The sequence below is a fragment of the Cetorhinus maximus genome, chromosome 15, assembly GCF_964194155.1.
Source record: "Cetorhinus maximus chromosome 15, sCetMax3.hap1.1, whole genome shotgun sequence".
NCBI lineage: Eukaryota > Metazoa > Chordata > Chondrichthyes > Lamniformes > Cetorhinidae > Cetorhinus > Cetorhinus maximus.
This window is the reverse complement of record NC_135893.1, coordinates 97,890,471-97,903,996: the sequence shown is the minus strand read 5'-3', so window position 1 is coordinate 97,903,996 and position 13,526 is coordinate 97,890,471. Positions and strand designations below refer to the sequence as shown.

The window sequence follows — 13,526 nt, the reverse complement described above, 5'->3', positions numbered from 1 at the left end:
AGCCACCGAAGAGCTGGGTGTTTTATCAAAAGTGACCAAATCGTGAGCCAGGGCATTACTGGTTGGTTGGTAAAAAGGGACTCTGGAAAGCTACAACACCAGGACTGTTGTAACCCGAGGGGGAGAGGGTTTTATAATTGTGTCTTGCAGATGATAATCGTAACAATGAAACTCGGAGGTGAAAGCTACTGTAGGATAGGACTCCTGCTCTACCCTGCATGTATAAAGAATGTCATATTGTGGAACAGAGTAGCTACGCAGGCCACATGTCTGTAGGCAGTGATGTGGGTGCTTTGTGGTTGTGTAAGATGTAACTTTATTGTATTGACTACTTAAAGAGAAATTTACCATTGTATTTGAAGTATTATCTGTCTGTTAATTCGTGCTTAATTTACATTGGTCCTGATTCAAGTAAAAGTTACAAAAAGTGAAATCTTGTTGGTGATTTCTTTATTTGGAGGTCATTCAGTAAATTTGGTCATTTTGGTTTACGATTTCCCCACAGGGATCACAACGCCTTCAATCTGTGTCCTCTGGTTGTTGACCCTTCTGCCACTAGAAACAGCTTGTCCTTACTTGCTCTACCAAACCCTTCATTGATTTTGAACACCTCTATTAAATCTCCCCTTAACTTTCTCTGCTCTAAGGAGAACAATCCTAGTTTCTCTAGTCTCTCATGCCTGCTGCCATTCTAGTTAATCTCTTCTACACCTCTCCCCAGGCCTTGAAAGCCTTGGCAGTGTTAACTTTGCACCACTAACATGATGTGGTCATACCACAAGTCATTCTATTGCACTAGCAGTGGCCAATTTATTGTGGCTGCTCTCCACACATACAGCTACTCTGGATGCACTTTGCTGCTGGTTCAGAGGGAGAGAATGGTAGCCATGAGTGCAGTGCCAAATTGGAAGACTGGCACTCTTAGCTGCTCTCCCATCACATGGCTTGAAAGATATCTGGCCTTAAGTTCAAACAACCTAACACTTGGCGTCAGACAAATCAGGCACATTGACCAAAAGCCTGGTGTAGCCCTTCTCAGCTCTTGATTCTAAAAGTTATGGATTCAAGTCTCACTTTCACCTGGTAGTCTAGGCTGACACTAAAACACAGTAGTACACATGTAAAATACTGTCGATGCTGGAAATCTGAAATAAAAACAGAAAATGTAGCTCTGGCTGCATCTGTGGAGGGAGAACAAGAGTTAATGTTTCAGGTTGATGAACTTATTTCAGAGCTGGACTAAGTTAGAGTTGCAAAAGGTTGAAATTTTTGATCTCAGTATTGAATCCAGTAGGTTGTAAAGTGCTAATCAAAAGGTAAGGTGCTGTTCCACAAGTTTCCACTGAGCTTCAATCGAACAGAATAGAAATAGATGACAGACAGGTCAGAGTGGAGTGGAGAATTTTTTTTAAAAAGATATCCTTACATGGGATGTGGGCTTTGCTGCCTGGGCCAGCATATATTGCCCACCCCTAATTGCCCTTGAGGTGGTAGTGGTGAGCTGTCTTCTTGAACCGCTGCAGTCCTTGTGGTATAGGTACACCCACAGTGCTGTTAAGGGAATTCTGGGATTTTGACCCTGTGACAATGAAGGAATGGCGATATATTTCCAAGTCAAGATGGTGTGTGGCTTGGAGGGGAAATTGCAGGCGGCGGTGTTCCCATCTATCTGCTGCCCTTGTCCTTCTAGGTGATAGAAGTCGCCAGTTTGGAAGGTGCTGTTTAAAGAGCCTTGGTGAGTTGCTGCAGTGCATCTTGTAGATAGTACACACTGCTGCTACTGTGCATTGGTGGTGGAGGAAGTGAATGTGGTGCCAATCAAGTGGACTGCTTTGTCCTGGATGGTGCCGAGCTTCTTGAGTTTTGTTGGAGCTGCACTCATCCAAACATGTGGAGAGTATTCCATCACACTCCTGACTTGTGCCTTGTGGACAGGCTTTGGTGAGTTAGTCTCTTCAGAATTCCCAGCCTTTGACCTGCTCTTGTAGCCACAGTGTTTATATGGCTGGTCCCGTTCAGTTTCTGGTCAATGATAACCCCCAGGATGCTGACAGTGGGGGTTCAGCAATGGCAATGCCATTGAATGTCAAGGGGCGATAGTTAGATTTTCTTTTATTAGAGGTGGCCATTGCCTGGCAATTGTTACCTGCCACTTATCAGCCCAAGCTTGAATGTTGTCCAGGCCTTACTGCTTATGGGCATGGACTGCTTCAGTATCTGAGGAGTTGCAAATGCTGCTGAGCATTGTGCAATCATCACCCAGCATCCAGCTGAAGATGTTTAGAAATGGCAAGTTACCAGAAGCTCAGGGTCACGCTTCTGGACTGAATGAAGGTGTTCCAAAAAGCTACCAACTGATCTGTGCTTGATATCCCTATTGTAGGGGAGACTGCATCATAAGCAGCAAATACTGTCTAACAAATTGAAAGAAGCACAAGTAAATGGTTATAAATTGTTCAGATGAATGGTCATCAACTTGAAATGTTAACTCTGTTTCCCTCCACAGATGCTGCCTGACCTACTGAGTTTTTCCAACATACTTTTTTTCTTATTTCAGATGTCCAGCATCCAGTGTTTTGCTTTTGGAAATTATTCTTTCACCTGGAAGGAGTGTTTTGGTCTTGGACGGTGTGACGGGTGATGCTAAAAGGGCAGATGTCACATCTCCTCTGTGCTTGCAGTGGGAAATGTGCACTAGGAAGAGGAGGGCTTGCTGAGTGGACCAGAGTGTCACAGAAGGAATGGTCCCTTCAGAATGTTGAAAGTTGAGGGGAGAGGAAGATGTGTTTGGTGTTGGCATCTTGCTGGAGGTGGCAGAAAATGATCCATCGAACGTGGAGGCTGGTGGGGTGGAAGATGTGGGACGTAGAACCCTATTGTAGTTCTGGGTAGGGGTAAGAGCAGAAGTGAGAGAGAAATGGCTTGAGGGGCCTGTCAGCCATGGTGGAGGAGAATCCTCTGTTGCAGAAAAAAGACTACACTGGAAGCACAGGTATGGAAAAGGCATCGTCAGAACAGATGCAATGGAGGCGGAGAAACTGGGAGAGCAGAATAAAGTGCTTACAGGAAATGGGATGGCAGGAAGTGTAATCAAGGTAGCTGTATCATCTCTATTTTGGTGTCCTAAGGAGAAAGGGAGGGAGTGTGTGTCCAAATGGGCACTTGGTCCCAAACCCACTTTAAACAAGAGATGAAAGGGTCTCTTCTTGTCACACTGCAATGATCTTACATAAAAGGATGTTCAGATAAGCTAAATGCAATTCCAGTCTACACCATACAATTTACAACAATTCAGTACAAATCTCAAAAGCCATGAGGTTCTAGCAGGAAGCAGAAACATAATAATGAATACAGCACTTAACAGAAAAGCAAGAAATTCCACAATTTATAACTGTGAATTTCAAAAAGGGACATAAGGAGGAAGTTTCAGGAATAACAGGACATTTTTCAACCCACAGAACTCTGGACAAAAATAAAGCAGAATTCCAAATTGGCCTACAAAATATTATTGCTGTCGAATGCAAAGGGTTCATGGCTTCTGGCTTGAAACCTATATGAACAGCCAAATTATTTCTGACCATGGGTATTTTTAATTCAGATTATCCTCTCTTACCCTGTTGCTGAGTAAATTACAATTTAAAATGAGTCATCAAAATAACAAGTAGCAACAGATTCAAACTACTTTGCATCTGACTGGATGGAAATTATCTTGAGCTTCCTCTTAACCAGACACATGGCTGAACCCAACGTGCTTTGATTTCCCATACATAAATTCAGTGTAATTATATATTTTTAAAATAAAATGGTTTAATACATTCTCCTTTTGTTAAAAAAAATCTTCTCCTTAAAGGGAATGTCTTGCACGCAGTACAATTTTAACTCAGCTGACCACATCTGCCACCTGATCAGATCAAACAACAGACAAGTTGTCGTTTGTGATTGCAGCTCTTCCACACAGACAGGCAACAGCAGGTTTGCGGTTGCAATAATTTGGAGCCTCCCTTTATTTCATATTGCGTGGGTGTAGATTACTATTGCAGCAACCCAGTAACCATGGTTAAAACATTAGATATGACAACTAAAGAATACCATTCCTTGGATTCATCAGTCTCAAATAATTGTTTCTGATAATGAAACACAAACTACTCACAATTAGAAATCGCATTTTGGAGTTTAATTATGTTTGTTAAACTGTATTTAGATTATCCTTTCTTGGTGATTTTATTTACGAGGTTATGCTGGACTCTTAATAAAACAGTTTCCTTGAGAAAGGTACCCACAGTTTAACAAAAAAGGCACCATACATTTAATTTGGAGGCCATGTGGCGCAGTGGGTCGCGTCCCTATCTCTGAGCCAGAAACTCAGTTCGATCTGACTCCAGGATCTAATGGCCAAGGAAGGTGCATTCATCACACGTTCAAACATGTTAAGCATCAACCTGTAAATCCTTCCAACACAAGCCAATGGCAGGTGGTAAGGGTGGGTCAGCCCTGTAACGGAAAGAAATTGGAGCCTCTACCATCACTATCCATAGCTCCAGGCTACAACACACATGCAAAAGTACATATTGCCACAGCAACTTGGACTCCAGGGAGGTGATTGGCAGGATGGCTGGTGTGAACCAGGTTGGTGCCAACAGCAAAGGGTTCGATTCCCATTCCGGCTGGGATGGATTTGGGACCTGCCTCCTTGCCCTTCCTGTGGTGGAGATCACAGTGCTGTGGGTCGGACTGGCCTTTGGGTAGAGAACTGAAGAAGAAATTCAATTAAACATCACATTCCACAGTCCAAGATGAGCTTTGCCATTGTCTTAATAGTTGAAAAATCAGAATTTGTCAGAGACTCTCAAATGTTTATTCTCTGAAAATAGAATAAGCTCATTAACACTGTTTCTTCATGGGGCTCAATTCCTACAATAAAGACAGATAATAAAATTTCATTTACTCAGACTATGAAAGATATGCAGTACAAAGCAGAAAAGATCTTTTGATGCTCAAATGGTCAACTACATCCTTCCTCAATGATCTGCAGATGTTGAGGGAGGGCCAGTAGTTTGGGAAAATGACTAATATAACTCAGCAGATATCAGAATTGTCAAAGCTGTATCCACAAAGATTAACTGTAGTAACAATGTGTAATCTGGATTTCTGCACCTTTCCCTCCAACCTAAGTCATCTTGACAATAATTCCAATTACTCCTTGGAATTATTTAATTTTCAATTGTTTTAATTTTCCCTTGTAATTCCTTTTTGGTCCATTTGCAACACTATACAATTCCCCAAAATAAGAAGGCAACACACTGACTTTCTCCAGACCTAACTCAATGAGCTGCTAGCAAGGGCTGGGCAGCAACTAGAATCACTTCATATGCAATTTCTCTATTCTGCAGGGCAGCATCTAAATGGCACAGATTTTCCCCCTCAACAGTACAGCCAGAACTTGCTGTACTGAGGAACTGTGTTTGAACCTAAACTCAAAGCAGTCAACATCCTTTAGTTGGAGTCATTAGCAGCATCAACAACCTTTGCTGACATGCATTAACCATCTCCCAATGTCACTGCATTTTTCTACTCGAGGATCCTGGTGAATGTTAACTTCGGCCTAGGCACTGCCTAACCCAGAGAGAAATGTTGTTCCAATTAATTTTTCCACAAAATTGGAAGCAAAAAACTCGTTCCTTTCCTTTCATTCAGAAATATGCCTCGTTGGAGAGAGTCACTGTACATTTCCATTTGGCTCATGTTCTATTTGAATTTATCGGTGGGGTGACTTTTAAGGAGTTAGTATTGAAAAGCAGTTTGCATTTTCCAAGAATTGTAAACAAGGAAGACAAAATTACATTAAGTAGTTTTATAATTTAAAATCTGTGCCTTGCAACGCTGCACAGTCCTTTTAGAGACAAAGGCCCCTTCATGATGAACAGGCACTACCACAATACTAAATCTCCACCTGATGTCCCAACCATCACACAAGTTAGACCTCAGTAAATTTGATTCCCTCCATGTGATATCAGGAAATGGCTGAGTTTGATATTGCAGAGGCTACAGGTCTGAACAACATCCTAGCTGCAGTGCTGAAGGCTTGTGCTCCAAAACTAGCCATGCCTCTAGCCAACTTTTCCAGTATAGCTACAAAACTGGTATATATATATATATATGACAAAGTGGGAAATTGTCCAGGTATGCCCCGCCCACAAAAGCCTGGCCAATTACCGTCCCGTCAGTGTCTTCTCAGTTATCAAAGAGATGGGAGGTGTCATTAACAGTACCACCAAAGGGCACTCACTCACCGATGCTCAATTTGGGTTCCACTATGACCACTCGGCTCCTGACCTCATTACATCTTTGGTCCAAACATAAAGCAAAGAGTTGAATTCCAGAGGTGAGGTGACAATGACTGTCCTTGACATCAAGGCAGCATTTGACTAAGTGTAACATCAAAGAGCCCTAACAATCATGAAGTCAATGGGAATCGAGGGGTAAACTCTTCACTGTCAGGAGCCATACCTAGTACAAAGGAAGATGGTTGTGGTTGTTGGAGGCCACTTATCTCAGCCCCAGGATATCGCTGCAGGAGATCCTCATGATAGCATGCTAGGCCCAACTGCTTCAATGGCCTACGCTCCATCATAAGGTCAGAAGTGGGGACATGTACTTTTAATCATACAATTTTCAGTTCAACTCGCAACTCCTAAGGAAATGAAACAGTTTGTGCCTGCATGCAGCAAGACCTGGATAACATTACACTTATAAGTGGCAAGTAACGTTCCTACCACACTAGTGCTGAACAATGACCATCTCCAATAAGAAAAAGTCTAACCACATCCCTTTGACATTCAATGGATTTACTATTGTCAAATCCCCAACGATCAACATTCTGGGGGTTACCAATGACCAGAAACTGAACTGGACCAGCCATTGAAATACTGCGGCTACAAAAGCAGGTCAGCAGCTGGAATTCTACAGCGAGTAATTCACCTCCTTATACTCTAAAGCATTTTCACCAACCAAAAGGAATAAGTGAGGAGTGTGATAGAATCCTCTCCACTTGCCTGGATGAGTATGACTCCAACAACCAAAAAGTCCTACGTTACCCGGGACAAAGCAGCCCGCTTGATCGGCATCTCATCCACCACCTTAAACATTTACTCCCTCTATGACCGACGCACTGTGGAAACATCAAAGCTTCTTCAGCAGCACATCCCAAACTCACAAACTCTACCACCTAGAAGTACAAGAGCAGCAGGCAGATGGGAAGACCACTACCTCCAAATCACACCATCTGACTTAGAATGGTATCGCCATTTCTTCATTGTTGCTGAAACAAAATCCTGGAATTCCCTACCTAACAGCACACCACACAGACTGCAGTAGTTTAGGCAGGCAGTTCACCACCATTTTCCCAGAGGCAATTAGGGGTGGACAATGAATTAAAATGAAAGCTGAGGCTGCCTGGGATGCCCATAATCCTTGAATGAATAAAAAAAATATGATGATAGAGTGAGACGTAGTAAGGGGTGATATCTGATCTTGTAGAGCATTAACACACATGGACCCGATAGGCCAAATGGTCTGTTTTTGTTCTGTAAAATTTGATGTAATTCTGTGGAAATATTTTACTTCCAAACATTATTTCAGTGAGCAACAAAACAGCCTCTGAATGAACAAAATCCACTGCATTTGCTAATTTAGAATTTTCTAATTATATATGAAGTTCCACGATAACCACATGATAGTAAAAACTAGAGAACAAAATCTTTTATCATGTGTAGCAATTTTTAATGCCAATTTTCTCCATTTCTCGACAAAGTGTTTATTATTGTTTGATAACAACTGACCGTGAATATTCTTCCCCTACCCTCCTTCACTAATGCCACAAAAGGCTTTGGAACAAGTCTGTACCATTGTGTCTTCCCCATTACTCCTCCAGCACAAATTGCTGAAATACCTTGCTGTATTTTCTTCCTTAGCAACGCTGTTGTCAAGTGTGATTAAGTCATGAAACAGGGCAGCCCATGACACTGTGTGGCTCACATATGTAGCCAGTTTGTTGATATTTGTGGTGTGTTTGGAAAGATGGTTAAACACTGTGCAATTTGGGGCAATTGGTGGAAGGGGTTTACTTTAAACAGAAATTCTTTCTCACACAGTCATGCTGGTGAATCACTTGAATTATTCCACTGTTTATTTCACAGTTTGGGAAATAGTTCAGAGAAAAAAGTCTGACGTGGGGGTGGAGAGATTTCTTTTCGCTCTGACAGATCAAATATGCATTTGCTACAGATATTTAAGGGAGAGGAATGCATTTTTCCCACGTGTTTTTGGAACAAAACTCTTTTGCAACCCTAAGACTAGTCCTCCCCTGCTGCCAAACTAACCCATGCATTCTTCACATCTAGAACAGATTTTAATTTCTTGAGGAGGTACATCTAGTAATTGGAAAAAAAATTACCATGACGGAAGGTGTAAGAAACAATGTCAGCTCATATTAAAGCATATAAAGTGATCAAACATGAAAGAACCCTCAATATATACTGAGATCAAAGCCATACTCAATACCACCAGTAAAGAATTTTGTTTAAAGGATCAGCATTCACTAATGGGAAGGATACCAGTCCTTGCATTCATTTTTACTACTGGGAGCTGAAGACAAACCCATCTGATAGCAACATGGGAGCAGGGAGACCATTCAGCCCCGCAAGCTTGGTTATTTTACACAATTTTTTTTTTTGTGGGCATCGCTGGCTAGGCCAGCATTTAATTGCCTCTTTAATTGCCCTTAAGGTGGTGGTGAGCCCCCTTCTTAAACCACTGCAGTCCCTGTAGTGTAGGTACACCCACAGTGCTGTTAGGGAGGGAGTTTCAGGATGTTGATCCAGCGACAGTGAAGGAACGGCGATATATTTCCAAGTCAGGATGGTGAGTGGCTTGGAGGGGAACTTGCAGGTGGTGGTGTTCCCATCTGCCTACTGCCCTTGTCTTTGTAGGTGCTAGAGGTTGCGGGTTGTTCTACCATTCTATTAGATCATGGCTGATCTGTATCACTCCATCCACCCCTGCCTTGGTTCTATACCCATGGGAAAACAAGAAGCATTAACAAAAACAAACAGGAATTATTAACTGAGCTACAGCAATAACTTGCATTTATATAGCTCCACAGTGTTGCGGGAAAGATTGGCTCAGATTTGGGAGGCGGGTTCACATTCAAAGAGAGGAAAGGGAGGTTGGAGATGGGCCCGTAATTTGCAAGAACCGAGGGGTCGAGGGTAAGTTTTTTGAGGAGTGGTGACAGTCGATTTGAACGTGAGAGGAACATGATCTAAAGAAGAACTAACAATATCAGCTAACGGTGGGGCCAGGGGGTCGAGTTGGGTGGTTAGCAGTTTGGTGGAAATAGGATGAAGAGAGAGCAGGTGAGTCTCATGGACAAAATCATCTCAAAGAGGGCATAAGAGGAGAAAGGTGAGAAACGAGAGAAAGTTGCATGTTCAGGTTAGGGCAAGGGGGAGCCCTAGGGACAGTTAAGGGTGAAAGCATCAGAGGCAGTAGAATGAATAGTCTCAACCTTATGACAAAGAAGTCCATGAACTCCTCGCACTTGCTGTTGGAGACGAGGGCGGAGGAGGCAGGAGAGAGGAGTTTAAGAAAATGGTTTGTAGTGGAGAAGAGAAGCCAGGGGCTATCAGGATGATTCTGGAATAGTGACAGAGAAGAGCAGGAACCAATAGTGCTTAGAGTGCTTCCAGCCAGATCTGGCAATCGATGGTTAAACCAGTTGTCTGCATTATTCAATCTGTGCACTTTGCACCTAAGGGAGTGTAGGTGAGGGCTATACTGGGTGAACTGACCAGGGTGAGAGACAGTAATGGCCTTAATGGGGACTAGAGTATCAAAGATGAGAGTGAGGTTGTGATGGAGTAGATTGGTAGCTGCAGAAATGTCGTGGTGAACGGAGGGGCAATGAATGGCTGGATAGTTGGAGATTTTAAAGCACATTTGTAAGTGACTTGAGGGGAATATTTTTCCAGGGCTGGATACGGAACGAAGTGGGCTTGGGGTGTGGATGATGGATCTGGGTACAAGGGACTGATCAGAGGTGGCCTTATCTCTGCTCGACACAATGGAAGTAGCGAGGCCACGTGAGATGGTGGGGTTGAGTGGGCGGTCATGAATATGGGCAGAGGAGTTCACATGGAGGAAGAGGTTAAGGGAGGATAGGAGAACAGTGAATTCATAGGAGAGAGCGCATAATGAATTGAGACAGAACTTGAAATCATCTCGGGTGAGAAATCATTCAGTGCAGAGGCTGAGGGGAAATATAGTCAAGGTATCTCAGTAGGAAACAAAGCATGACATCTGGGTGGGCATCAGGGAACAAGAATTTTAAAATGAGAAGGGAAAGGGGTGGAACAAGTGAAATGCTCTAAAGGAGGTGGTCCCAAAAGGGTAGAGGGTAGGCCAAGGCGTGATTTGGGTGTGGCAAGCAGTGAAAGGTATAATTAGGAAAGGAGACTTCATCAAGGGAGAAGGTATCATCACCACCAGCCAAGTTTCTGTCAGGACCATGTTGTCAATACAATTATGCACAATAAGCTCATGGGGGCAGGGGCCTTGTTGACACGTGAATGGCCATTCTGAAGGGAAATGTGAAAGGGGTGGTGAAAGGCTATTCACTGGCAGAGTTCACAGGGTCAGTGGGACGGGAAGGAGGTTGCAAAGATTAGCCTCCAGCAGGCACGCTGGGTAGGAAGGTCAGCGAGAGAGCAGGATGAGATGCTTGGGGTCACTGCTGAAAAGGAGGCAGCAAAGAGTGCCTTGATAGGCCCATCGGAGGATGCTAAGAGAAGCACAAAGGGAAGCTGGAAGCTTATCTGAGAGGAATCAAGGCTGTGATGGCTGCTGGAGAGTGGGAAAGTCGAAGAGTGCTGAAGGGTTGGAGTAGGGATTTGCCGGGGGTGGGGGGGGCAGAGTGCCCGAAAGGGGAGAAATGAAAGAAGGCATGATAATAGGAGAGGGGTTAAAGAGAAAAGAATAAAAGGAAGAGAGAAAAAGGGGGAATAGAAGTGATGCACACAAGTCTGGAGCAGCAGGCAAAATAAGGGGATGGGGGATAAGCCAGCATATAATGCTTTTCAAAAGTTTTCTGGGAATGAAATTCCCCTTTAAATAATGTCATTTTCAAACCATGGCCCATATCTTATGAAGAGCAAATATTTATATGGAGATAAGCACGTCCTAAGGAAAGCACATGCTTTCAAAATCAGTTCTATCATTTGCCAACTCTCGTGTTGGAAGTTGCAAAATGAAGAAATAAAACCAATGAAACTGTGACTCTACCTGCTTAGTGTCATCACTCGCTATCCCATGAGCTAAGTGTGCACTGAAAGTGCTCTTGCCAACACCTCCTTTTCCAGATAAAACCAGGATTTTATGTTTAACGGATTCCATCTTCTCCTTAATCTCCTGAATGGCTGCAGGGTAAAAACAAATATAGGAATTTCACCTTCAGGACAGTAGCCACATTAATTGCTTTACGATGGGTAAAGTGACTCTTGAAAATCTACCTGGATCTGGAGCTTTTGCAGCACCCGAAGCACATAAAGCTTGATTAGGACAACCCTGGCAGGCTGAAACTTTACCGGCATTATCACTGTCTGTTCCTGGACAATCTAGAACATAATAGAAGAAAATATATATGGTCACTGATGTATAACAGATAATAACACGTAATATCTCACTGTGACTATCAGAGCACTGGACAGGTAAAATGTATTGGCAGAAAAGATTAGATATATTATATACTATATACAAGTTTGCCCATTACTATTTGTTTAAAATGCTGCTCAAAATATCACACGACCATTTTGCATCATACGTCTTTATACATGGCTCATTGAACAGTTCGGTGTTCGTATTAGGTCAGTTATGTGCAAGATAAAAAAAAACTGGGCCATGATTTTAATATGGAAAATGCTGAAAATACTCAGCAAATCTGGCAGCATCTTTGGAGACAGAAACAGAGTTAATGTTGCAGGTCGATGGCCTTTCATGAGAACTGGAAATAAGTAACAGGTATAACAGGTTTCAAGCAAGTACAGACGGAGAGCTGGAAGGGTTGGAGGTGAGGAAAGAACAAAAAGTAATGTCTGTGATGGGGCGGAAGGCAGATGACATTAAATGACAAAAGTGATGATGGTGCAAGGCAAAAGGAAAGGGTAATGGGACAAGTATAGAAATAAAAAATGGGCGTAGAGGTGTAAATGGCATTAGCAGGAAACAGTTGATGTCGGAGGCAGGGGGTGGAAAATGGAGTGGCACTTATGATCTGAAAACATTGAACACATTGTTCAGTTCCGAAGGTTGCAAAGTGCCTAATCAATAGACGGGTGCTGTTCCTCAAACTTACATTGAGCTTCTCTGGAACAGTGTAGGAGGCTGAGGACAGAGCGGCCAGAATGGGAGTGGGGTGAAGAATTAAAATGGCAGATGACCAGAAGCTCGGGGTCAAGCTTGCAGATTAAATGGAGATGTTCCACAAAGCAGTCACCCAATATCACCCCATCGTGAGCAGCAGATACAGTATTACTACACTGAGGAAGGAGTACACCTAGAAGGAGTGCTTGGGGCCCTGGTTGTGGGAAGAGGGGTAAAAACGCAGGCATTGCATTTCCTGCACTTGTACAGGAAGAGGAGGGGGGTGTTGGGGGTGATTGAGGAGTTGACCAGGGTATGGCGGAGGGAATGGCCCCTTCAGAATGCTGAAAGGGGAAGGGAAGATGTGTTTGGTGGTGACATCACGCTGGAGCTGAAGGAAATGGTGCAGGATGAGAATCCATTCAAGGTAAAAGCTGGTGGGGGTAGAATGTGAAGGTAAGAGGAACCCTATCATGGTCTTGTCGGGGGGGGAGGGGGGGGGGTGGAGAAAGAGGATAGGATAAGAACTAAAGAGCGGAAAATGGAACGGGCATGATCAAGGGCCCTGTGGAATCCTTGATTGAGGTGAAAAGTTGACATCGGAGGCACTGGTATGGGATCTGGCATCATCAGAACAGGTACAACGGAGACGGAAAAACTGGGAGAATGGAACAGAATCCTTACAGGAAGCAGGTGGAAAGTTCAAGGAAGCTATGGGAGTCAGTGGGCTTATAGTGAATATTATTTATTAGCCAGTTCTGAGAAATTGAGATAGTAAATCGAAAAAGGGAAGAGTTGGAGATAGAACCATAGAAAAGTTACAGCACAGAAAGAGGCCATTCAGCCCATTGTGTCTGCGCCAGCCGAAAGAGAAAAAATAAAAAAACTAGTTGCCCATTTTAATCCTATCTTCCAGCACCTGCTCTGTTACCTTGCAGGTTACTGCACTTTAGGTGCAGATCCAGGTACCTTTTAAATGAGTTGAGGGTTTCTGCCTCCACCACCAAACCAGGCAGTGAATTCCAGATGCCCACCACCCTCTGGGTGAAGAATTTTTTCCTCATGTCCCCACTAATCCTTCTACAAATCACCTTAAATCTGTGCCCCCTGGT

General features: G+C 43.4%; 1 protein-coding gene across 1 annotated transcript in view; it reads right to left on the bottom strand.

Moving 5' to 3' along the window:
- nubp1 (nucleotide binding protein 1 (MinD homolog, E. coli)) overlaps nucleotides 1-13,526 on the bottom strand; it is a 57,780-nt gene that overhangs the window by 36,891 nt on the left and 7,363 nt on the right. Inside the window, exons 2-3 of the mRNA XM_078559028.1 lie at nucleotides 11,565-11,669; nucleotides 11,338-11,471 (exon numbers count right to left, since the gene is read on the bottom strand). Of these exons, the coding sequence (XP_078415154.1) occupies nucleotides 11,338-11,471; nucleotides 11,565-11,669 (239 nt within the window). The remainder of the gene's footprint in view (nucleotides 1-11,337; nucleotides 11,472-11,564; nucleotides 11,670-13,526) is intronic.